This window comes from Impatiens glandulifera, chromosome 9, assembly GCF_907164915.1.
Source record: "Impatiens glandulifera chromosome 9, dImpGla2.1, whole genome shotgun sequence".
NCBI classification, from domain to species: domain Eukaryota; kingdom Viridiplantae; phylum Streptophyta; class Magnoliopsida; order Ericales; family Balsaminaceae; genus Impatiens; species Impatiens glandulifera.
In genome coordinates, this window is record NC_061870.1 from 33,772,903 (window position 1) to 33,799,688 (window position 26,786).

At 31.4% G+C, this 26,786-nt stretch overlaps 3 protein-coding genes across 4 annotated transcripts in view; all 3 read left to right on the plus strand.

Moving 5' to 3' along the window:
- Nucleotides 1-332: 332 nt before the first annotated feature.
- On the plus strand, nt 333-3,926 carry LOC124916761 (uncharacterized protein At5g08430). 2 transcript variants are annotated; one of them, XM_047457524.1, is made up of 9 exons: nt 333-479; nt 723-1,392; nt 1,503-1,615; nt 1,777-1,836; nt 1,919-1,969; nt 2,039-2,109; nt 2,376-2,602; nt 2,846-3,024; nt 3,319-3,926. In XM_047457524.1, the coding sequence occupies exons 2-9, from the start codon at nt 744-746 to the stop codon at nt 3,751-3,753; spliced, it is 1,785 nt and encodes a 594-aa protein (XP_047313480.1). In that variant the 5' UTR covers nt 333-479; nt 723-743; the 3' UTR covers nt 3,754-3,926. The 2 variants fall into 2 exon arrangements, with proteins under 2 accessions (XP_047313480.1, XP_047313479.1); XM_047457523.1 differs by having other exon boundaries at nt 2,846-3,926.
- Nucleotides 3,927-5,899: 1,973 nt separating this feature from the next.
- On the plus strand, nt 5,900-19,365 carry LOC124914256. The gene is made up of 22 exons (XM_047454762.1): nt 5,900-6,213; nt 7,458-7,787; nt 7,877-7,939; nt 9,334-9,575; nt 9,701-9,794; nt 10,225-10,302; nt 10,383-10,442; nt 10,551-10,655; nt 11,733-11,843; nt 12,435-12,476; nt 12,618-12,725; nt 12,803-12,990; nt 14,089-14,375; nt 14,481-14,602; nt 14,738-14,780; nt 14,863-14,954; nt 16,093-16,141; nt 17,284-17,354; nt 17,478-17,597; nt 18,176-18,276; nt 18,935-18,980; nt 19,111-19,365. Exons 2-22 carry the CDS (start codon nt 7,647-7,649, stop codon nt 19,159-19,161), a joined length of 2,214 nt encoding a protein of 737 aa, XP_047310718.1. The 5' UTR covers nt 5,900-6,213; nt 7,458-7,646; the 3' UTR covers nt 19,162-19,365.
- Nucleotides 19,366-22,007: 2,642 nt separating this feature from the next.
- LOC124914299 (T-complex protein 1 subunit gamma) overlaps nt 22,008-26,786 on the plus strand; it is a 5,349-nt gene continuing 570 nt past the window's right edge. Inside the window, exons 1-11 of the mRNA XM_047454813.1 lie at nt 22,008-22,154; nt 22,490-22,551; nt 22,998-23,070; nt 23,510-23,577; nt 23,667-23,736; nt 24,075-24,143; nt 24,231-24,302; nt 25,142-25,215; nt 25,491-26,153; nt 26,389-26,514; nt 26,606-26,710. Coding sequence (XP_047310769.1) covers nt 22,130-22,154; nt 22,490-22,551; nt 22,998-23,070; nt 23,510-23,577; nt 23,667-23,736; nt 24,075-24,143; nt 24,231-24,302; nt 25,142-25,215; nt 25,491-26,153; nt 26,389-26,514; nt 26,606-26,710 — 1,407 coding nt within the window. The 5' untranslated portion in view covers nt 22,008-22,129. The remainder of the gene's footprint in view (nt 22,155-22,489; nt 22,552-22,997; nt 23,071-23,509; nt 23,578-23,666; nt 23,737-24,074; nt 24,144-24,230; nt 24,303-25,141; nt 25,216-25,490; nt 26,154-26,388; nt 26,515-26,605; nt 26,711-26,786) is intronic.

Here is a 26,786-nt window from a genome sequence, read left to right on the forward strand (position 1 = left end):
ATGAACATAAAGACAAATTTACTTTTCAAGTGTAATATAATCTCAATCCATTATCAGATTTGGAGAATCAAATGTGTTACCTATCAAAGAAAAAATGTATATATACAAATTTATTAACATATTTTTATTTAACTTATTATTAAAAAAAAATCTAATTGGACATATTATAATAATTTTTTTAAAATTAATGATTTTATTCTGAAATCAAATCTCATCATATTAGAATAAAGAGGGAGTATAACTTTGTAAGTTTTACCAAAAAAAGATAAATTATTTAATTAATATTTTTGTTATTGTAAACTCTTAAAATCGTTTACAAACACTCTTCAGTCATTATTCACTTGTTCATAAATTGATTCGGCATAAATCGACAAAGACAATCTCTCTTACCTGGTTGCTTGGCCTTGAGGGAGGGAATTCGTCAGTCGCTTCTTTGCCGGCCGGCGGCTGGAAGTTTAACGGAGTATTCATTCTATAAGGTTATGTCCCTTACCCATGTTTTTTTATCTGGTTCTTTTGTTTCAGATGAAATCCTTCAAACTAAACGATAGTCTAGTTCTACAATACATTCAATTCCCACAAACAATGTTAACTTATCATCAATTTATGATTGCGAACTTGATAGGGTTTCCCTAATCACAGATTATGTTTCTTATCAAATTCAGATTTATAGAGATGGGGAAACTAGATTTATTTAGTTTCTGTATTTTGTTTATGAATAGGTTATCATAAATCTTAGAGTGATGGATTCAAGAGAAGATAATGAATGGGTTGTGGATGATCCCAATGATGTAAGCTATTCACCAGTGGGAGAAAAAAGAAAGTACAGGGCCAAGAAAACGGAATTCATTGGGTGGGGATCGCGGCAGCTGATTGAATTTCTGATTTCATTGGGTAAAGACACAAGCCAACAGATGTCTCAGTATGAAGCAACTTCAGTCATTAACGAGTATGTAAACAACAACAGCCTTTACCATCCACAGAAGAAGAAGAAAATCCTGTGTGATGAGAAGCTTCATTCTCTATTTGGAAAGAAGACTGTGGCACGCATTAAGGTTTATGACTTGCTTGAGCCACACTATGCTGAAAATGAAGAGGATTGGGACAATTTTTTCTCGGACTCGGATGAGAAAGGAGAGGAAGATGCTGATGCTGTGAAAAGATATAAATCCTCAAGCTCAAAGTGGAAATGTGATGAAACTCCAAAGAGCTGTTTTGCCTCCATAGTTCCTTCAAACATTAAACTCGTATACTTGAAAAAGAATTTAATTGTGCAACTTCTGGAGAATCCGGAAACTTTTGAAGCTAAAGTAGTAGGAAGTTTCGTCAAAGTCAAAGCGGATCCAATGGATACATTCGCCAAGTACTCTTACCAGCTTCAACCAGTTATTGGTATAAATCCCTTTGCTTTACATTCGCGCTGATTTGGTTCTTTAATAAATCTGGAAGTTTTGATTTTCTATTCTGATCTTTACAATGTTACCTAATTTGCTTTTTTCCAGGTGTGAAGATGGGATCTGGATTAGGTGACGCAGTTACAGAGACTCTCCTTGAAGTCCCTACTGATAGGAAAGAAATTAACCTTTCTATGCTATCAACAGACAACTTTACTGAGGTATTGATAACAAAATTTGTAATAAATAAATTTGTCGTTATGGGAAATGTGGATACCTTTTTTCTTTACAAAAAAGAGTACTAAATTGAACTTGCAGTTAAATGTTATCAATTAAAATGTAGGTATTTTGGGTTATTTAGTTTCATTGTACTTTTTCTCAGGAAGAATGCAATGATTTGCGAGAAAGAGTGAAAAAAGGATCCATCAAGAAACCTACTGTTGTAAGTATCTAAACATGCTTTCTGAAGTGCTTTATTTTTTCAATTTTTATATTTATTTATTCTTCAATGATTTTCATGGTAGGTGGAACTTCAGGAAAAAGTTCAACAGTTGCACGAGGATATAACAAAACATGTAAGAACTCTATCTGGTTTCTGTAAGAAATCTAATTTTGATTTATGCATCTTGATTGTGTTGGTACAGTGGATCAAAAGAGAACTCGAAGTATTGCAAAACCTCATAGATCAAGCCAATGAGAAGGGTTGGCGCAAAGAATATCCTCTAGAAGTGTATGATTTCAGTTCAAAATATTTAAAATGGTACAGTTAGCTGAAAATAATGATTGATCTTGTAGCCAATATTTCGAAAGAGTTAAACCCTAAACTTTCTTGAAAACTTCCTTGGCTAACCTTTCTGCGCAAACTGTCTTCATGTTGTTCTTTTTTGAATATTTATATACCCCATTAGTTTAATGGCATATTTGATTGAATAAAATATAAGCATCATTTTTTTATCCTTAACTCGATGATTCATCCATTACGCTCTTTGAATACCTGGATAGAAGGGATCTTCTTGATAAAAAGTCTGAACAGGAAAGATTACTAACTGAAATTCCTAAAGTAATTGCTGAAGAACTAGAGCTAGAAACGCCTCCACAGGAGGGAAGTGACGGAATTTCACCAAGACCAAGTCTTCCTGAACCGTCAAACAAATTGGTTCAATATCTGGATGTAAATCAGGCAGTTTCTAATCACGACGATGGTGCAGGTGCGTCATTTATACATCAGAATTTTAATATTTTATTTATGCATATTGTTGATACCTTTGTGTACAAAATGAACAACCCCTTTTGCTAAAAACAAAAATGCAAAAATAGTTAATAACGATATTTATGTGATTTGTGGGATTCAAATCTTTGAAAATATGCCAAGCCTTTTAAATGTTGTATATGAATTACTTTTATGGTAGATTTTCTGCATTAACATTGTAGAATTATTATTTTTGGTACAGTACAAAATAACAAGGAACAACATGCTAACGGAGAGTCTTCTCATAGGCAAGACAATCAAGTTCTAGACAGGCATGCTAATACATGGGAGGAGGATGCATATTCTGATGAAGATATGGCGGATTTCCTATATTACGAAGATTCTCATCCGAATGCTGAAACTAGTGAGGACAAGAATACGGTTGAGAATCAAACTACTGAAGGAGTTACCCCGATTCTCCCTGACAGTAATGATAATCAAACTACTGAAGGAGTTCCCCCGATTCTCCCTGACAGTAATGATAATCAAACTACTTCTAGGAATGAAGGAAATGGAGAAGTGAATGCTGAAACTAGCAAGGACAAGAATACAGTTGAGAATCAAACTACTGAAAGAGTTCCCCCGATTCTCCCTGACATAAATGATAATCTAATTACTTCTGGGAATGAAGGAAATGGAGAAGTGAATGCTGAAACTAGCAAGGACAAGAATAAGGTTGAGAATCAAACTACTGAAGGAGTTCCCCCGATTCTCCCTGACAGTAATGATAATCAAACTACTTCTAGGAATGAAGGAAATGGAGAATTGAAAACAGAACGCCATAATTCTGTAGACACCATGACAAGAGAACTGGTTGAGCTGAGTGATGATGATGATGATGATGATTATGCTCGTGATATTGAAGTGAACAGAAGGCCTGAAGAATCTTATAGAAGGGTTGTGAAATTGGTTGAGACCCCTGAACTTGTGATGTGGCATTACCTTGACCCTCAAGGAGTTGTACAGGGGCCTTTCCCACTGGTGTCCCTAAAGCGTTGGTATGATTACAACTACTTCCCTTCGAATTTCAAGATCTGGAAAACAGGCGAAAACCTAGGTCAAGCTGTCTTATTGGGCGACATGATTCGAATGATATTTACCTCGAAATAGCTTTCCCCCTACTATTTGCACACAAGATTTTAACAATGTCATACCATTTTTAGATGGTTAATTTTGGTTTTTTATTTGCAAAGATTTTGTAAGCAGAAGATTTCTTCATTGCTATCTTTTAATTGTTGGTAGGCTTATGTTTATTGGAATGATTTAGATGAAAATATAAGTGATGAAGACTCCATTAGTTTTTTTTTAGAGGAATGATAGGGAGCACTACTTTGGGGGAACGACTCGTACAGCGAAAGTGACCTCGTTGTTATACGAAAGTGACCTCGATGTTATACAAAAAAGATCTCGTCCCTTTTGTATAACAACGAGGTCTCTTTTGTATAACAGCGAGATCACTTTCGCTGTACGAGTCGCTCCCCCAAAGTAGTGCTCTCAATCATTTTTCATTATTACTAGTAAAGCCCCGTTAGAAAAAAAGTACAATTTTATTAGTTTTAAATGAACATTAACCCTTCTATGTAAACATGATAGCTATAACATTAATAAACATTTATCTTTTATGTAAATAGAATAACCAGAACATTTATTATAAACTCTTTGGTGAATAAGAAAATTGTGATTTTTATCTCTTTTAAAAGAAAATGATTACCATGACAAATATTGATAATTTGTATTTCAAATTATTGATAGTTCAAAATTATTAACATTTTAATTTAAAACTCATTAACATTTTAATTTGAAAATTATATATATTACATTTTTTTAATGAATAAATACTAAATAAGTCAATTAGCATCCATAAACAAGATGATTTTTTAATGATCATTTATATTGTCAACAATACAAATCCTTATTCATCCATGTATCAAACATTTATGAAGTCCTTTCTGATAACTAAAACAAACATATTTAAACACTAAAGATTTTTTTCCAAATATAATTAAATCTGAGAATTGTTGTACTAAAATACTTTTTTTTTTCTTTTATTTGATAACTTTAATTTTGATTTACACTTTCATGACTGAATCATGCTAGCATCTTACAAATTATATTTTATATATTTTTTTAAAACGCTATAAGTTAAAAGCAAATTATAATTACTCTAACATAGTAGTTATTTAAATTATTTATTTTATATTCAATTAAAATAATTTTAAAATTTAACAATATCAATAAAAGTAGTATATTAAAACTATGATAACATTTAATTTTTTTTTTAATATAGTAAGATATTATGATACTCAATCTCACCCTAATTTTAGCTTAAAATATTTTTTTTATTAAAATCTTGATTTTTTTTAATCAAAATTATTAACATGACTAGTCTAGTGATTTTTGTGGGGCTAAAATATTAAAGATCTTCGTTTATATTCTCAAGATTATTTGTTGTTCTCTTTTTATTTATTTAAGAAATATAGTTTGTTTTGATTTATTTAAAAAATATATTTTTATATAATATTTTATTAAAGTGTTAAATTTAAATAAAATAATGTTTTAAATTATTTTTTTTATCCATTAATAAATTTAATAATATTTATTCTTTAACTTTAACATAATAGAAATGGATGATTAATTTTATTATATTATTATTTTAGATAAATATGAGAGATGTATGATCTCATCATATGACTCGGTCGGTCTTTACTCTATGATGTCAAATTTTATTTTATAATATTTATTATTGGAAACAAATAGATTATATTGCCCTCACTTCACTTGTACGGCAAGAAAACACAGTAAAAGAAAAAGTCATTAAAAAAAATATTAATTGACAATTGTAAAGTAACAATAAAACAATTCATTCTGATTCCTAAACTTATTTTTATTTTTGAAGAAGATATTTATATTAAAAATAATAAAAAAATCATTTAAATATAATAACAAATTATAAAATTCATTCAAGTAAAATTATTATTATTTTTTTATTCACTTCCATTTTTCCAAAACGAATATAAATATACACGAACAACTATTATTTTTATTATTTTTTTAAAGTTAGACTATTTTTCTAACATATTTTATACTATTAGTTCATTAATCACATTTTAAAATTTATTTCACATGATAAATATATATATATATTTTTTATAATTCTTGACTCCACTTAAACTTCAAAAATATGATGATCACTAGTATATTTTATTATGTTAACAAGCATCCCCAGCTTCTTCCCCATTTCTTCCCAGAATTTTCTCATTCTAGGGTTTGAGGGTTTGGGGGGGTTTGGACAACATATTTCACAAGACTTTTGTTAGTGCTCACAGATTTTAGTTGTTGACCTGCTTTGTTATTTCTATAGCAATGAAGAAATCCTCGGAGGGATTTTCCAAACGGTGTAAAATCACAGGTGAAAAGTGGGTTCAAGTGGAGGATTCATAATACAAAACCTAGCACTTTAGGGACGTTTTGAACAACCAGAGTTACTGCTTGCGATCATTCTCCGTTCGATACAAATTTGGTTCGATCACTGAAACAGTAGAAGAATGCAAGCTCCCGTTCTGATCTTCAGTAAGCGCCGATCTTTTCTCATTTTTGATCACTGACATTTTTTACTTTAGTAATTATTCGTTTGATTCGATTTTGAAGTTGTTTTGATGTCTTTAACTATCTTCATTCTAACAATGCTTCTTGTAGTACTCATTGCTTCCAAATTTTACATATATATTTTTTATGTGCATGCAAATCTAGCAAATTACATATCTTTTTTTATGTTTGAATGGTAACCACTACGTGGTACATGTGATTTACAAAATTCTGCTGATTTCCTGTGTGTATGTCACACAAGAATCATAGATTGATAGAATTTTTGAATCTGATTCAGTTAAAATGACTATTTTGTTTGTCCTGAGTGAGCTTTAGGATAGAGCTTATATGTATTTTTTTTCTTAAAAGCAAGGTTCCTAATACTATAACTATAGATCCCTCCGTCTAACTTTTTAGTAGTGGCCCTGTGGATTATTCTGAAGTTACATAATGAATGATTGATCATTTTAGTATTATAGAATGAACAGAAGATTAGTTAAACATGAGTATGTACATAAAGTACATCATATGTTAAGCTATATTCAACATGTTCAAGTGGTACATAATGAACTCACATGACTCATTGTGTGCTTGCGAGTCAACTAGATTTCACATGAAATTCATATGGGTCATCTTGAGGAACCTACAAAATAAAAAATTATTTATATTATCGGATAATCTTTAAAGTTTATTTTGAATAGTGCCAATGTTCATGAAGCAAAATGATGTCTCAGTCAACATCTTATTACTCCTTTTTACTGTCACTCAAGTTTGGTGGTCCTGTTTTGGTTATAAGTACATATTCATTTATCTAGAGTTTGAACGGATCATTACAATTCTCCTTCCAAGTATTTTCATGATTTTGTCTATTCTTAGTTGCGACTTCCTCTCGACAATAGTAATATTCCTCGAGTTTCAACCTATATTAGATATAAAGTATGAACATTAGTGACTTCATCCAATTATTGTAACTTGTTTAGGGAATATTTTTCATATTTTAGGAGTTACTTATCATCTTACCACTGTATGCTAGTTCTGTAATTTCGGTGTTTGTTATTTATGCAAATATATGTTCTTGTGGTGAGTTATTTGCATTTATAAGTTTTGTTACATGTGTATGAAGTTGTTTCCACTATAGGATATGCATATCATTCCTCCTCATCTTTTATCATTGTTTCCCATGGAATGGTGGGACATGTTGTTTATGCCTAACTCGTACGCTTTTGCAGAAATCAGATGACCCAAGTGCTCAATATATATATTCAGCTAATAACTGGGACCATCTTGCGCAGGAACATGATGGAGCTCGTCGCATAAATTCCTTTATTGGGAATCAAGGTGATGTGGTGAAAAACAACATCTTCTTAAGTAAATCATCTGGTGTTATTACCCCAAGTCATCGTGAAACCCTCTATGAGATGAAGGATAATGGTTGTGCTGACGATAATTTGGCGAGCATGTTCGCTAGTTTAACTGTAAGTGATGCAAATCACAACGACGACGGTTTGTTTCAGGTCATGAAGGCGGTTGAAGCTGCGGAGATCACTATTAAACAACAGGTTTTCCATCTTTTGTATTGGAATATTGATGTCCTAGCTGCAGATGTTTGAGATGATTGTGAGCTGTTTTTTTATGTCAATGATTTCAGGCCGATGAGAACACCCGTCTCAGGAATGAGCTGCATAAAAAGATACAGGAGCTCCATAAATATGTAAGTCTGGCATAATGAGTCATCAATTTTTCTCTGTTCAACATTTTAAAGGTTAAAATGTAGGCATACACTAGTATTACTGTTTCTTCGGAAGAAAACTAAAACCACAACATTGAATTATCTACTTAGCTTCACCAGTGTGTTATTGTGTACTGCTAGAAATTAACTAGTCTTTAGTTGGACATCAATATTTTAGCCTCACCCAGGTTGAACTTTTCATTTACGGGACATGTAATAGGTTGGCATAAAGTAGTTGCAGACATGTCTACACCTTCTTCAGTGAGTTTAGTATTCTTTATAACGATTTTTCTTATTACTTGTAATCATTGTGAGCCAATGAATATAATTCAAATTTCAAAGGCTGGTTTTTGTAGTATTTCAAAATTTTCAAGAGAATCGTGGTAATGTTTTTAAAGTATTGAAAAATAAGGTCAATATTTTCTTTCATAATGATTATGTTATTCATGAAACATGATTCAAAAGCAATTATCACCTTTGAGTCTTGTAGCATATATATATATATATATATATATATATATATATTTTCATTTACCTACCTTTGGAATATTACTACTTTTTGCATGATATAAATTGATTGCAAGCTTCAATGCTGGAGCTAGATAAAGACCATATGTCACCTGTATTCTACATGGTGAGTGGTGAATCTTGACTCACACAATTCATTCCGTGTTTGTGAGTGAGCTAAATTGCACATGTAATTCATATGGGTCATCATCAAGAACCCACTGCATACGAAATATTTTATGGGATAATCTTATTAAGTTTCTTTTGAATAATGCTAGGAAAATTTTATCTCTGTTAGCATCCTATCACTCCTCTTAACTGTCACTCAATTACTTGACTGTCTTGTTTTGGTTCCATGTACATATTCCTTTGGCTAGAGTTTGAATAACTTGTTATAATTCCCCTTAAAAGTGTTTTCTTGCTTTTGTCTAGTATTTGTTGTTACTTTCCTCTGTACATAATAATATTTCTCGAGGTTGACCATACATTATTAGATTTAAAGTATGAACATAAGTGACTTCATCCATTTGTTGTAACTTGTTAGAGGATATTTTTCATGTTTTAGGAGTTACTTATCATCTTCCTACTACATGCTATGATTCATCTGTCAGTTCTCTGATTACGGTGGTTGTTTTATGTATGTAAATATATGTGCTTTGGTGAGGGCTTTACCTGTGTTACTTTGTTACATGTGTATAAAGTTTCCACTATGGGATGTTAATGTCATTATTCCACATTCTTTATAATTGTTTTCCATGAAATGGTGGGAAATATTGTTCATGCCTAACTCACACTCTTTTTCTGAAATCAGCTGACTTAAGTGCCCAAAATATATATATTCAGCTAATCACTGTGACCATCTTGCTCAGGAACAGGTTGGAGATCGTCACATAGACTCCTCCGTTGTTGGGAATGAAGGTGATGTGGTTAAAAGAAACGCAATTATAAGTGAACCATCTGTTGTTGTAATTCCCTCAAATGTAAGGCCTGATATTGGAGATGTTGCCACCCCAAGCCATCCTGGAATCCACTATGAGAGCAACAAGCTTAACGGGATCTTGAAACAACCTTCTGCAAATCAGACACCATCAACATCTTTTCCTCTCAACAGGTACTTTTGATATGATGTTAATCAGACCTAAATGAGGAGTGTATTTTTCTTTTCTGTATTGATTGCTTGGTTACCATAGTGATTGATATGCAAAATTGCAGATGACATGATGGTTCTTTTATTAGGTATCAAATTGATGGAGGCTATAATCAACATCTGAGTTCAACCCTGAATGTGCTCATGCCCGTGACTGAAAGTAGTTCTAGCATATTGAAACAGGTAAATTGTGTCTTTAAACCCACTTCTATGTCTCTCTCCTGAATATGGGTTAAAATAATCAATTCATAAATGCTATCTTAAATGTTGACTGTTCTTTTTGCTGGGATGATACAAATATGCATTTGGAAAACTGGAAATATGTAGCTTCATCTGTAGTTCATAAATTGTTTATTCAAATCAATCAGTGATTTTATCTGATCATCTATTTGACAAGTATATAATGAAATTAGTGATGATTCTGATTGAAAGAGGGATATCAAATACTGCAAATAAAATGATTGTTTACTCCATAACTTTTATGTCCAGCTAAGATGGATCTATTAGTTAAACAAAAATGCATTTTGTATGAAACCTATGTTTTCATTTAGTGCTTATGATGCTTAATTTGACCCATTTGTCTTGGCAATGTGTTTGTTAAAAAATTGTACAGGATCTCTATATTAAGATTCACGAACATGAAGAAGAAATTTTACAGTTGCAGAAACATCTTGCTGATTATTCTATTAAGGTAAGAATGAACATGCAAACTTAACATGAGAGGTTTGTTTTCTTTTTATTGCTGAAAAAATCGGTTGATTTACTTGATAGGAAGCACAAGTACATAATGAAAAAAATGTTTTAGAAAAGCGGATTGCATACATGCGAGCGGTAAGTAGGTTTCATCTCACAACTTTCCATCTCCTGCTACTATCTTCCCTTTCACTCTTCTCTTCTTGGAAAATAAAATGAAATTGTTCCAACATGATTTTTTTCCAGGCCTTTGATCAGCAGCAACAGGACTTAGTTGATGCGGCATCTAAGGCCATATCGTATAGGCAAGATATAATTGAGGAGAACATACGCCTTACTTATGCATTACAGGTAAAATGGTCATACCACATGCTGCCCGAATCACTGAATCAAAACATGCATTCACTTTAGCCATAATGTATTAAGATTTGTGCTTTTCTGTTTTCATTTTCTGTTGCCTATGAACCTGTTGGTTAATTTTTTTGTACTAGAACAGGTATTAGTTTTCAACAAATGTGAGCTCTTATAGGATACTTTTGTTTAGAGTGCAGATATGGAAAGGAGTTTACTGTTCGGTGAAATTCAAGCTTCTTTTAGTTATAGTACTCAATCATTAATGCGTTATTCCCCATTGACATGATAGTACTAACATTTCTTGTGCATGGATATACAGAGCCATTTAAAATTTTAAGGTTGATTGTTAGTGTTCATTTTGGAGGTAAATTAGTATAAGAGTAATATGATTTAGTGTGCTAATCTTGTATGTTATTCGGCCTTGAAATTTCACAAACAAAAATGATGCAATTATATGATAATGTTTGTATCAAGTTCTACAAAAACAACTGTTTCAAATGTCTTTTTTTCTTGTCCTCTGCATCATTTAACTTGTTGATGTTGATTGTAGAATTATTATCTTTTCCGCTTGTTGTTTTTCTCTCCTCCAGCCTGCTGCGCTCACATCCCAGCCAAAATTCTGTCTTTTTTGTCTTCAAATCCCATTGAGACTCATCCTATTTACTCACCATAGTTTCTATTATTTATCTCAATGTAATTTATATATCCCCACGTTCTTGATGTAAAATGACAGTCATTCAGTTAAATTATATCAACTTCTCTCTTGCTTAAAACCACATTGATATATGAGTTTTTTTTGTCAAATCTAAACCTGATTTTGAGCAAATGAGCCTATTTTTATTGTGTGACATGGTTAGTTTATATAAAAACATCATTGAATGTTTTTCTTTCTCAAGCTGCACAGTTTGGAATGATATTTTTTTTTTCTCTGGTCTGTATAAAAGTCTCTCCCTATGGGATGGAAAGAGTATTATTAGATAAACACTTTCTTAGGAACAAATAGTTTCCTAAAAAATCTCCTATAAATGTGATGTAGAAAGAATATGAGTAACAAATATAAAATTTGTTTTTCAGAGGGCACAGCAAGAAAGATCAACATTTGTTTCCTCTTTCGTACCCCTACTTGCAGAATATTCCTTGCATCCACAAGTTCTCGATGCACAATCCATAGTCAGCAACGTCAAGGTTTGTAGATCTGCTTGATCACTTCAACTCTGTTTGCGCATTAAGTGAAAAATATAGAATATCTTGATAATTCTCATCAAATCATCTTTTAAAACTCAAGAGAAGATTTTATCAACTCTATATACAAATGACATTTACAATGCCTTAATATAAGATCTAAAACATAATTGATATAAATGCTTATTAACTCTATACACATAACTTGAATAATATGCCTTCAACCAGTTCTGATTCCCACCAGAAAAGCTTTGAATGGAAGCGGAGGGCCATGACTGTGGGGTGTCATGCTAGTTCTCCTTAGTTCAAAATAAAAATAAAAAATGCCTTCAACCAGTTCTATGCCCTAGAATGAGGACACTATTTATTAACAAATGATTATTTTTTTAAGTCTAGAACCTTTTAACATTTATTTGGAAATCAGGTCTCCTTTCACTTTACCAAGTCTTAGGTTCTATGCTTTAGATGCAAATTACACTTGATGGAGTCTGAATATGTTTGCTTAACATTATCTAAAGGATCTCTTTATTTGAAACTGCTTCTTCTATTCATCATTTACTTTATACTTAATTCATATAAACTCACTCATTACAGGTTCTCTTCAAACATTTGCACGAGAAGCTCATTATTACAGATGTAAGTTTTTGTACTCTTTCGAGTTTCTGCATTTTTTGATCTACCAGAAACTTCTGAAAACATTGGAACATTAAGAGTGCAGCAAATAATGAAATACGATGTTCAACATCATAACATGCCCAATCTTTCTGGTGATCACAGGAAAAGCTTAAGGAATCACAATATCAGCTTGCACCTTGGGGTTTTGATATGATATCAAACTCTGCTTCACAATCACCATCCAACCATGTAGGGTTGGTGCTGACCCCTGTATGTTCACTTATCTTAGTGACATGTTTTTCCACTTTGTATAATGATGTTCAATAAATCCTTATCGTTTCATGCAGGGTAGAAACAGACTTGAACTGGTTCCTCAGCCAGCATATTCTTCAGGAAACATGCTAAATACTAGTGAAACTCAGACAATGGGAGACTGGGAGGCAAGAGAACATCAAATTGGCAGAAGTGATAGTGATTTATTGAGACATCTTGAGCCTGATGATGACCTAGTGAAATATTCTCCACATGCAAGCAGGTGAGCATGGTTAAGGGAGGCTGGTAGTGTGGTATGAATCTTGAGTTACAACTCATAGGTGGTTTATGTGCACTGTTTGTTATAGTTTCTCCTGCTCAGTGGTCATAAATGTCCAAAATACTTTTTGAACATGCATGCTCTTTGATATTCTTTAGTTAATTGAATAGGACTATGTATTACGCTGTTGCTTCATATTTATTGCTTTCCCTTAAGTTTTGAAAGAATAACAGGCCTCCGGTTCATTGGTTCTTATGTTAAGATGTTTTTGTTTCCGTCTTAGTATTGTTACTTTTTTTCATTTGCCAAAGTGTGGAACTACTATGGTAAAAATGCTAGTTCATTTTCCATTGTGCTGGGATCTGAAGTGGGAAAACTTGGGTTATTAGACCCATAATATATTGGAGAATCTATTAAATTGTGTTTCTAATTGTAATGGGTTCTCTTAACAGCTGTAGCAAGAAGATGTGGATAAGGGTTGTATGATGTTAAAGACATGTTCAGTAAAAAAGATGAGTTCATTGAAGCAACATTAGTCACACATATTAGAGAAATATTTTGTAGGTTGCGCTTTGGAACGATAAGACATATCCCGTTGTATGTGAAAGAAAGATGAGATACCTCGTACTATCTTAAGTTTGTTGTACACTATTTGTTTTTATTAAAAATAGTAAGAGTATGAGATCATGTAGGTTTTTCATGTGACTTTGGCTCAAGATGGTTGAGGCTAAGCCTAGAGAGTAGGAGATGAGGCCTAAGACCTGAAAATGAAACTAATACTATTGTTAATGCTTAATTATGCTACAAATTCAAGTCAATCATAAACTTTATCAACTCGTTTGAGTGAAAATTTTGAAATATTAGATGTGAAATTTCCTGTTACTAAGAGATTACAATAATATCTCATAATATTATAATATCATTGGGAATAATCATATGTGATATGGATCTGAATAGGATACTATTACTTTGTGGTGTCCTCTAAATAGATGATCTCTATTATGCAAGTTAACTTGTTTATGAATTTTTAGTGCTATTTGCAAAAAATTGTGCATTGGTGTGCTAAATGTAATACTGGTTATGCATTTATGCCATGCTTAGGAACATCAGGCCAAAAGATTTACCGGTGCAGTTCACTGTCAACCACAGAAACCCACGACCTGTTCATAACTTTGACCAAACTACAACCAATCAGGTTACATTTAACGATCCTGCTGGCATCAATGAGTTGGACGATGTTGATGCGAACGTGCCACAAAATGTGAAAGATTCTGCCAAATGGAGTTCACATAACTCTCCTTACACAACTTCACTTGAGGAACCCAACTCCTCTTATTCTCCTTATTTACCACCAGTACTTGAAGAGCACTCGACATCTTTATCAGAGGGTAAAAACATCTTTAAGTTGTTGTAGAGACTGTTTAACAAAGGAAAATTTATTTCACTGTTATGATAGTAGTCAATGACATGCTTAAACTCATCCTACTATGCAGCTGGGGATGATGATCCATTACCTGCTATACAAGACCTCCAAATTTCAGGTGAAGCATTTCCAGGACAAGAACTTCAAGCAAGTGGATACTCGATCAATGGAACTACTACTTGTAACTTTGAGGTGATTCTTACAATTCAGACCTTGAATACCTTGTAATTACTCAGACTACTACTTGCTTGTCTTTTGGGGTGATATTGTAATGCATAGTTTAGGGCAACCTGTCTGATCTCTGATTAATACTATAATTACTGACAGTGGGTGCGGCATTTGGAAGATGGATCTGTGAACTACATTGATGGTACTGGTTATCTGTAGAATGAATCGATTTGAATGAATCTCTTTCCTGTTTCAACTGGATACTAAGATGGTTTCACTGTCAGGGGCAAAACAACCTAACTATCTTGTTAATGCGGATGATGTTGGTACATACCTTGCAATTGAAGTGCAACCTCTAGATGATAGGAAAAGAAAGGTACTTTTTTTTCCTGTGACAGACACATTAAGCTACGAGTTCAATTTATATGTCTAATACAAAGCTTGTCTTTTTAGAAGAAGGGCATGTATATGCACACACATTTTTAATCTGCACACAAATATCCATGTAGTAATAAAGGAACAAAATTATACACAAACTTTATTAATAAGGCGCAAAGTCAACTATCTTTTAAATTAAATGTGATTTATTAACGTTATTAATGGTTCACAAAAATTATCGTTTATAATGAAAAGTTTACCCTTCAAAAAAAGTTGATGGTTCCATATACCAAACTCTATGAAGAAGAGGGACATTTGAGTTGAGGTAACAATATTTTGGGAAACGGATGCTTGTCTATGTGAAAAAATCTCACTTAATTTAATGGATAGTCAATTTTGCACCATTCAAGTGTAATTTTGCTCTATTAGGACATGAGTGTTTTTGGTCAATTGAAAAGTTCATTTATTAATTTGTCCTTTCCCTTTAGATATGTTGTTTTGATGTTTATATTATAAATACATTGGTGGAGCTTGCCTCCTTTTGTCATTCCCTTCTTTCCTATTATAAGCTCTGTTGAGTTAGTTGAGAATTTGCACAATATTGTTTCTTAGTTATAACTGTCATTAAAATTTTGAAGAGAACCTTCATGATAGATAATAGGAAATGAAGAAACATATTTGGAAATTGATGACCTGGCTTATCAATGGATCACTCCAGTAGATGTACAATGGAAAGTTTCTGTTGTTTTATGTAATTGTATTGTTTCCCATGTGCATTGTCTTAGCCTCTAATTTTCCTAATCCAGGACTCTTGAATGAAAGTCATCACAAGTACAAAAGTTTCCCAAACGCAGTGAGAATACTCAATGACATGATTATTGGCATATTTGTTAGTGTGTTTTTTTTTTTCAAACTATTTGAGCATTTAACTACTAGCTTGCAAGGGATTTCTGAATTATAAATGTAGTATATGCCAAACATATTGATTTCTAGATGTAGTCGTCACTGAAAAATATTTCTGTTTTTTCCCATATCAGTTCATACACAGATCAAGTGGTTTCTTGTTAATTTGGGTGTAAATGAATTCAATGCCCTGGAATGCATGGTTAATAAAGATTATTCAATGACTATTGCAGGGGGAACTTGTAAGGGTCTTTGCCAATGAGCATAGAAAAATCACATGTGGTATGTTTTTCTTCTCATTTCTTGTAGATACTAGGAGAAACCGACACTTGTTTATATGTATTGCTTTCCACATGAACTGCTATTGATATATCGCAACTCATATATTCTCTCTCAATCTTTTAAACATATCAAGCAAATGACATCATAGCAATTTAGGCTGTTGACTGTTCTAGATTTAGGTTGGTGTATCTCATCATTTAAACGTTAAACCTTGCAATTGCTGGGTTTATATTTACTTATAAAATCTAAATTACAAATAGGGATTGTTGGTGTTTGTCTACATGATTCCCTTTTTGCTATGGATGAGCTGTGCAAGTATTTTTTTATGAAACAAATTGTTGCATTTCGGAACAAAACCAAGGCTGGTGTTTGTAATATGCGGCGCAAGTGTTGATTTTGGCATCTAAGAATGTGTATGCCAATATCGATTTCTTTTGTGCCCTGGAATTTGTTCTCTTCCCCTGTGAAACGACCTTGTAAAATTGTTTGATTTATTCTTTCTGGGAGACAAATAAAAGGTTAACATGTTTAGAAGCTAGAGTCTTCCATTTTCCTATATTTGCGGTCAAGGTACACAAACCTTTGTAAAAATTCAGTGTAAAAGTTCTTGAATGTTTTGAATCTAAAGGTCAGATAAAAGGGATCAAGGATGAACTAATTTATAGATGGAAATGTTCCCAACTACGTCTGACTTAAGAAGTGGAACCATAAGAGATCTGTGGACATTTAATTAAGATAGTTTAGGATTGTTAAAAGTAGTTCGATTTCTCCCAAATCAAATAAACCAAAATTAGACTAAAGGAGTCTATCTGGATCCGCTTTCACTGTCTAACAAAGTTTACCTTTATTTTTCAAAGAGAGTGATAAGAGCTTTTGAGTTGTGTCGTATATAGATAAAAATAAATTGGATTCATCGCTCATTCTATCTGGTGGTTCATGCAAATAATTACAAAATATACCCTTGTTACTATTTACTACTATACCATTCTACCCTAGTTTGAATCAAGATATACTGTAATTGCTCCTGAAATCCAGATGCTATATGTCTTAATCACCACATCATCAATATGTTAGTAATCTTATCTTATTTTATAGTCCTTTATTAGAACCCGGCTTATATATGAGTTCCCTTGCTGCCGCAGATCGTGAGATGCTACGACACATTGAGAAGACACTTTATACAGGGGGTGCTTCATATAGGGTGTCTTTGTCGGTACGGGAATTTACTTTATGGACTTATTTTTTTCCTTGTTCCTAATTGCATCTGATCCGTATTACTTCCTTCACAATCCTTGGATGAATGGTTTTGGTTTTTCCCTCGTCATTATGTTGGCAGACTGTTTATCTTGATATTTGGGAGCAAGTTATTCTGACCATCAAGAAGGATGGTTATAGTATTAAGAGTAGTGGCTCTGGGAGTATTTCTGTTTCTGAGAAGTTTTCATCAATCACCGATGTATGATTTCTTGATCCCTGGTCATTTATTTTCCTAGTTTTGGAACTGTTTACATGTCTGCATTTTTTAATTAGACTCAAAAGTGGTTGTGGTTGAACAAATATTGAACACTACATTTGATAAAGTATAACACTTTTTGAGGCAATGTGTGTGAGTTGGGAGCATCACATTTGGGCCTCTGCACATAACAAGTAAACCCAAGTGTTTTGTCAAAACCAATGTATTCATGATTTTCAAGTACAACATTAAAGAGAGAAAACAGAAAACTTGAATTGATGAACTAATGTTTCCATTGTGTTGAGTAAGCAGAATTAAGAACCTCTTATATATTTGTAGGATATAAGGTAATATTCCCAATCATAATGGAAATATGAATTTAATATCATAAATCTTGGAATATATGACATAATTATTCTAATATTCCAACACATGTTTTTTTTTTGTAGATTTTTTTTGTAGATTTTTTTTCTTTTATGTTCATCACCAATGCTCTGATGTGTTTGTTAATTTTACACAAGCAGTTGCGTTTTATTTAGCTGTCTTGTGGGTTTCCATCATTTTCTCTTGTTGCATCACAGATTATTATTCCATGTGGGCATCCTATAGAATTTTCTATTGTATGTTCTAGCGGGGTAGAGCATGTTTTACGGGCAGACAATAACTCATCCGATATCAGCTGGTGAGTTAATTTTAGAGATAAAATGTCAACTTACAATTTGTAGCATTTGTATTGCCTTTGATTTTCTATGCACGTGTGTGCTAGTTTATTTAACTGAAAATTGTTCTTCAACCTGTTGTTACAGTAGCTAGCAACATCCTTGCTCTTTCTATGACCACCACCATGGTAATGATGGCAAAATATTGCCAAATATTTTGAAAAATTCCTTTCATACAACAAATAATTTTCTGAAACTGTTCCATTTTGTGTAACCACTTGAAATGGTTTCCATATTTCAGTTTTGTGGGTGACGAAACTTGCTTTTGTGAATTTTGTAAAAGAGCGGCAATGCCTAATTTACTCTTCTTATCATTTCAAAATTATGGGATGCGTAAAATTGGACACATTTTAATTAGACATGGAACGTAACTGTTAAGCATTTTAAAATTAATATTTGTCTGTTGTAAAGTGTTTTTTCTTTTATCACCAAACAGTTGTATAGCATCTTTTGGAAAATAAATAAATGTATCCTTCTGTAATGAAATAGATCTTATATGTTGTAGGGTCTTATCTTGCTCGATTATTAATTAGTAGCTTGAGAATGGCCGGCTAATTGCAAATTGCATAAACTGTTGAAGTCTCACTTGTTTTGAATATTTTTTTCCTCCGTATTCTGCAGTTCCAGAGATACAATTGTTATCACATTGAGATTATTCATCATGAGGGTAAGGATTTAAAATTTGTATAAGACTTTGTTGATCTTCTTCATGAAGAAACTAATTGATGACCATAGTCAACAAGTAGAATTCGGAGAAAAACTTTAATTTGATGATATTTTGGTTCTCACTTGTGCAGGCAAATGAGAAAAAGAAAGGAAAAAAGAAGAGTTTGTTTTTCAAAAGATGAGGTTTCTTGGTCGTGTTTTGAGCAACTATTTGATGAATGATGTTACTTCTGGTTGAATGAGTTAAAGAAATTGTTGTCTTCTTCTTGTTCATCACAATTTTTTGTTTTCTCTCTATCTTGTGTATTTATTTGTTTGATAAACATATTGAATGAGGGAGAAAATGTTGTTTTATTGTATAGTATCCAAATTATTTGATTGTTGGGAATCTCCTGAACAAATATATAATTATACCAATTCATATAAAAATAGTAACATTTTCTTCTTCTTATAAATATTTTTTTGTGATAGCTTGATTCTCAAAGTCTTAAAGACATTTTGAAGTAGAAATTGAACATGAAATTTCATTATTTTGCTATGACAATATTTTATTCACTTTACTAGTATTGAAATCGATATTTTTATTCTAATTCAAAACATTTAATATTTAAAATTTGATTTTAGGTTTTTCAAAAAAATTTAACTGCTTTTTTTTGTTATGATTAAAAGGATTGTGGGGAAAATAATTAATGTAAAGCTGCACAATTGTATATAAACTTTACATGGTATTTAGATATTAAATATTTCATTACTATTACAAATTGCACTTAAATTTAACTTTTAAACTTGTAAAAGGTGTTACAATTTATTTTCAATTATAAGGTCTTGTTTATCTCTTTCTTTTCCTTCCGATCATTCTATTTATTATCTAAAATATTTTATATTTTAAGTTATTATTTTTACTATTATCATTTTATAATAATATAAGTCTTTACAAAAAGATATATACATCTCAAAATCTTTACTAGTTATTTAAATAATCGAGTTATTTATAGGTTATTTAAATAAATAACTCGAATTCAAAAATAACTTAAGAGTATATTTTTTTTTAAATAAAGTGGCACTTGAGTTTTTTTTGTGTCTTTCAAGCACGATTTGTGTGACATATCATTTTGTGTTTTTTTTTCTAACATCTCCAAACAGGAAGTGTATAAAATTTTCTTAAAATTCCATTTAACCAAGGAAACTTGTTAACATTTAAGTAATAAACATTAAAAAAATAGTTAAAAAATTGTTTTTTTTTAATTTTTATAAATATACAAAAGAAAATTGAAAAAAAAAAGAAAAAAGTAATGATGTTTAGGGGAACTATTGTCGGGATTCAAATCTTCATAAACTTAAAAATTAATTTCCAAATTTGATTAAATTAAAAAAACTAAAATGAAATTTTTTTAGTAAACCAAAATGAGAAAATGTTCAGACACTAAAGAATGGTAGCTTGCATTTTTCTACTATTTCAGGTATACAACAAATGCGGGTAGATTAAGGAGAAGATTATAAAGATTATGATTGTATTTTGACTCTGTACACTTAAGACATACTTTGGTCGGACTTAATATATTTTTTAAATTAATTATTTAATTTAAAATATACTAATGATAAAATATTTAAAATAATAAAGTTAAAATATATTTAACTTTATATATTTTAGGGTATTTAAAAATTATTAAATAATTATATAAAATGTATAAAACAAATAATATTTTTAAAAAAACTAAAATTAACTTTAAAGACCATGTTACAAAATATAAACGTAAATAATATACCCAAGATAGTCTGTGCTATAAAATATAAACATAAATAATATACACAAGATAACCCGTGCTACAAAATGTAAACATAAATAATATACACGACACGAATTATTCGATCATAACGTGATTGCCCAAATATAAAGTTTTAATCTTAATATATAACCAAACTAAATATATTAGTTTTAATGTTATTACAATAAAGAGTTTATTTTGAAAATATTATGATTTTACTAATATAATTTTAATAAATCTATTTTAAACAAATAAACTCTTAAAATATTTAAATTTTTACTATTTTAAATTTACAATCTTATAAGTTTAATTTTTTTTAATTTTATAACAATTTTATAAATAAAGTTAATTTATATTTTTAAATTAATCTTCTTTATTAATTTTGAAATAAATTCACATACTGTTATAATTAAAACTTTTTATTAATATTAATTTTTTGATTATTTTAATATTTATATTATAACATTAATATTATTTTAAAATTCACTAACACACAGAAACATCTAGTTGATTATTCTATAGGATGAATGAACATGCAAACTTAACACAAGAGGTTTATATTTTTTTTTCTCTAAAACAACCTGTTGATTTGCTTGATAGGAAGCAAAAGCATATAATGAAAAAAAATGTTTTAGAAATTATTTAAAATTAAACTCTGAATTTAAAAAGCTTATAAATTTTGAATTACTTTTTAGGGTTACTTACTATTTGTCAAACATTATTATTTAGAGAGATTTTGTATTTAAATAATTTTTAAGTATTATTATTATTGTTTGTATATAACTAATTATAAGTTTATAGTTTCAAAATACATCACTTAATTAATTTTAATCATGACTAATACTTAAAATGATTAAGAATTTTCGTAAATATTGTTTTAACAAAAAAAAATTAAAATTCTTTTCATTTTTGATAAGCAATTTGTTGTTTAAAGTCATTGTTAGATTAAAATTACAATTCAAATATTTCAAATTATATAAAAGGATAATTTATATTTTACTTATATTTTTATTTATTTAAATTAATGAATTGGTCCAATTATTTATTAAAGTATGTATTGTCTTATTTTTTAAAAATAAATATAAAATATAAAATATTTTTTTTTTAAGGATAGTCAAAAATTAATTTTCAATTCTTATAAAATGAAAAGTATTAAAAATATTATACAGTGGGTAGTTTTATTGAAGGGAAACAAAAGGGCTTTTTTGAACATACAAACCCCAGGCCCAAAGCGGGCTTAAATAAGCGGAATCATAATACAAGACCTAACTCCTTCAGGTTCGAAGAACCAGAGCTACTCTTTACGATCCATCTTCACTTTCATCACTTTCTTTCTCTACAATTCTCTCTAGACCTTTGATTTCATCACTCAAACACACTAAAAATGCAAGCTCCAGTCCTCGTCCTCAGTAAGTGCCTTTTTTTCCTCATTCAGACAATGCTTTCCGTAAATCTCATTGCTTCCATTTTGAATCTTCCATTTTTTCATATTAACTGTCTTTGAATGATCACCACTTTGATGCGTCCTGCTTAGAAATGTTAGGCAAGAACCATAAAATGATGCATTTTCTGGATCCGATTCAATTTTTTCAAGTGAAAATGGTCATTTAGTTGATTCTAAACAAGCCTTTAGGTTAGAGCTTAAGTTGGAAAGGTTCCTAATGCTATAACTATAGATCCCATACTCTTAACTATTTAGTACTGGTATAGTGAATTAATCATTTTGATATTATTAAATGAGCAGAGGATTCGTTGAAACGTGAGTCTGGACGGAAGGTCCATCATGCAAATATTCAGGCATCCAAGGTAAGCTCAAATCATTAGCATTCGTTTATCCTTGTATTGTTTATTAGTATACAGTATGTTTGGAGTATTTATATTTTGTTTTAAAATCCTTTAGCAGTTTATATTATTGATTTATTCATTGTCATGATCGTCTTCTTCATATTGATGTCTATTTGTGTTGTTGTCTTTTAGTTATTAAGGGGAATGGTTAAGATTGAGTTCAATGGAGTAATATTATTCAAATATCTTGTATTGAGAAATTGATTTTGTGCATTCAGAATTATATGTGAGGTTATCAAAGACAAAGTTTACCAACTTTATAAGTATATTATTCCCTTGTTTGGTTGGAGTTATAAGCTATGTAGTGTAGGCCATACAATTTATATATAGGCTTTCTCTGTTATTACTTTGTTTCATATGCCTTTTATCTGTGAGATTCATTTTTTTTATATGAATCTGCTTGGTAGGCTGTTGCAGATATAATCCGCACTACATTGGGCCCAAGATCTATGTTGAAGATGCTACTTGATGCTTCCGGTGGTAATTTTCTGCTTAAATTCATGCATATGAACATGTAGAGTAGTGAAACTCGAACTCTATTTTTTTCTAAGAGTAGCCAGAACAATTATTTTGTCCACTTATGGATATGTCATAGCTTTGTTTCCCTATTTCAATGAGAAACTTGCCTTTGTCTTCTTATCCGCCAAGGTTAACCTGCAGTTTTAGATTTGTTATCCTTGCTGGATATGAGAATGAAATGGAGTGCATTTGTTTAATTGGTATTCTTACTTCGTCCCTAGACTTTTTTTGGACATAAATGCAAGAGAGATGGAATGAAGAAGCCTATTGCTTCTTCACTTAATATGATGGGTTTTTTTCTATGTGTATTTATTGCATTTATAACAGTTTTATTATCATCAGTATTGTTCCAACTTTATGATGTATGTGTGTTGAGGCATGTCTTCTGATTTCTGCACAGGCATTGTGGTTACTAATGATGGGAATGCAATTTTGCGTGAACTAGATCTTGCGCACCCAGCAGCTAAGGTACGGAATATTTAATTCTTATACAATGGATCATATCTATTATTAAAATCTTTTTGTTGTAGTTATTGACATTTTTGTTGATTTTGCAGTCAATGATCGAACTTAGCCGAACACAAGATGAAGAAGTTGGAGATGGAACCACATCAGTCATTGTACTTGGTAGGAAAACTTAGTCATAATCAATTTTTTTGTAGAAAATCTGCTCAAATTCATCATGGTTAATGCAACACAATTAGTGGCATGGTATCATGTCTTAGGTTCTTCTAGAAAGGTTCTTAATTGAAGCATCTTGGAGTTGCTTTTCCATAAAACATTTTGTGCATAGACCTTATCATGACTGATTGATCTAATACTAATAGTGAGGAGTCCTCCAAGGGATTCCTGTTTTAAACCATGACCTTTCTTCATCCCATGAGCTAGACTCATCCACTATGGTTTCTATAAAGTTTTTTATTACTTTTCTTTACTGTATTTTCTAATTTTTGACATTTTTCAAGCTGGTGAAATGCTCCATGTTGCCGAGGCCTTCATTGACAAAAATTATCATCCTACAGTCATTTGCCGAGGTAATGATTTGTTAGTGGTCAATTCAAGGTTTTAAATGTTAAACTATGTTATGCTTTTATGCTAATGTTGTTTTCTACTTTGGATAGCTTACAATAAAGCTCTTGAAGACGCTTTAGCTGTTCTTGACACAATTGCTATGCCTATTGACGTGAAAGACAGTGAGTTCTTCTTGATCTCTTAATTCTTTTATTTTTTTGAAAATTCTGTGGAAGGTGTATGGTAACAAGTATTTATTTTAACATAACCATGTTTGGTCATCTCAAATAATAGCACACCAAATCTTAGAACAAGCAATAAAAGATCTTTGCTATCTTGCACCACTACGTCTCCTAGGGATTACCTATAACATTTGCTTCCAAAATTGTGTATGAATAAATAGCTAGATTAATTATCATCACCTCTCTCCAGATATTGTATTTGAACATTGTATTAATCCAGTTTTACGTGCTTACATTTGTTTATTGGCATACTTCTGAATCTTGATGTTAATCTAATTGATGTGTTATTAATTATGGACATTTCTTTGGACTGAGAATGACTCATTAGTATTGTCTCATTTTTTCTCCTGCGGACAATCATTTTTCTAGAGCACTACTCATTCTGTATGCATAAAAGGGAAGTGAACTATTCCATACAGCATATGGATTAATCCATGGTTGTAACTTCTGTCATGTCCTTTTATAGGATATAATAGTTAAAACATGTATTGTGGTTATCATCACAGAGATTCTTATTCTAATGACATACATTTTTTTGTCATCTCTTTAGTGTTCTTTGTGTTTAGTTATAATGTGAGTGAATATGAGTTATGAAGCTAGCAGTAATTTTGTAAGGAACATGTTGATGTGATAGATCACAAAGACTACTGTAGTCATCTTCTAAGGTAGAAAAACGTTTTAATTTCTTTTTTCTGAATTTCATCGTCTATGTTGGAAAGTTGATTTGTTTTTCTGCTTAATGCATTTTTCTTGCGTTAATGTTTTAATTCATTCTTCAGGAACGGCATTATTGGGACTGGTTAAAAGCTCTATTGGCACAAAATTCACTAGTCAGTTTGGTGATCTTATTTCGGTAAGCATTGACTATTCCACTGATTAAGATCCTGTAAAGAAATAATCTATATCTTTTTTTAGGAGTGATTTATTTGTACAACTTTACCAAGTTTAATAATCAATGATCTGATATACACTGACCATCAAAAATAATTTAGTGCATCACATATTTTCAATCCATTTTGCTATCTTTATCATTTAGGATTGGCAATAGATTAGCATTTTTTTAATCGCTTGTTCATTCATATTCTTAAACACTATTGGTTTATGAATCTGTCTTTTACTAAAAAACAGGATTTAGCAATTGATGCCACAGAAATTGTTGGAGTGGACCTTGGTCAGGGGTTGCGTGAAGTGGACATTAAGAAATATATTAAGGTAGAGAAAATCCCTGGGGGTCAACTGGAAGACTCAAGGGTTCTAAAGGGAGTAATGTTTAATAAAGATGTGGTTGCCCCTGGTAAGATGAGAAGAAAGATTGTAAATCCACGAATTATTCTTCTCGACTGCCCGTTAGAGTACAAGAAGGGTGAGAATCAAACAAATGCCGAGTTGCTTAAAGAAGAAGATTGGGGTGTTCTATTAAAGTTGGAAGAAGAATACATTGAGAATCTGTGCATGCAGATACTGAAATTTAAGCCTGATTTAGTCATCACAGAAAAGGGTCTTAGTGATCTTGCATGCCATTACCTAAGCAAGGCAGGTGTCAGCGCAATCCGAAGACTAAGGAAAACTGACAATAACAGAATTGCCAAGGCATCTGGGGCTACTATTGTTAACCGTCCTGAAGAGTTGCAAGAATCTGATGTTGGTACTGGTGCGGGTTTGTTTGAGATTAAAAAGATTGCAGATGAATTTTTTGCTTATATTGTTGATTGCAAAGATCCAAAAGCATGCACTGTGTTATTGAGAGGTGCAAGCAAGGACCTCTTGAATGAGGTGGAAAGAAACTTGCAGGTATGATATGTCTTGTCCTTAAATTAAATGGAGATTTTGGTTTTATATAAATATCTTAGTGACCCTACACATAATTCACTTTTTTTAGAAATGAGATAATTGTATATGTCTTTGTCATCCAGTTTGGTCCTAGAAATGACATAACCCCTTGTGTGTGTTATTTGTATTATTTTTTCTCACTCCAAATTATTATTTTGGGTATTATTCTTTTCTAATAATGCTATGATTTGGACAGGATGCCTTGTGTGTGGCTAGAAACATCATAAAAAACCCAAAACTTGTTCCGGGTGGTGGTGCTACAGAATTAACCGTTTCTGCTACCTTGAAACAAAAAAGCTCATCTGTTGAAGGAATAGAAAAAGTAAAGTGTTTATCTATTCTATTATGTTGTACAATATAGTTTCCTTCACTTTTCTCAATTGGTAATGATGTTTTTTTTATGTCTTAAACAGTGGCCATATGAAGCAGCAGCGATTGCTTTTGAGGCGATACCACGGACCTTAACTCAAAACTGTGGAGTTAATGTCATCCGAACAATGACTGCCCTTCAAGGGAAGGTAACAGAACAAATAAGACGGTTGATGTGTTGTTTAACTAGGTATATAAGATGGTTGTTTAATAAAATAGCGATTC

Coding starts and splice junctions, on each gene's coding strand:
- LOC124916761 (XM_047457523.1), top strand. CDS start 744: ATGGATTCAAGAGAAGATAATGAATGGGTTGTGGATGATCCCAATGAT. Junction 1,970..2,038: donor ACGAGGATATAACAAAACAT/GTAAGAACTCTA, acceptor GTGTTGGTACAG/TGGATCAAAAGAGAACTCGA. Junction 2,603..2,845: donor TAATCACGACGATGGTGCAG/GTGCGTCATTTA, acceptor TTTTTGGTACAG/TACAAAATAACAAGGAACAA.
- LOC124914256 (XM_047454762.1), top strand. CDS start 7,647: ATGAAGGATAATGGTTGTGCTGACGATAATTTGGCGAGCATGTTCGCT. Junction 12,477..12,617: donor AGAAGCTCATTATTACAGAT/GTAAGTTTTTGT, acceptor TGGTGATCACAG/GAAAAGCTTAAGGAATCACA. Junction 14,376..14,480: donor CTCGACATCTTTATCAGAGG/GTAAAAACATCT, acceptor CCTACTATGCAG/CTGGGGATGATGATCCATTA.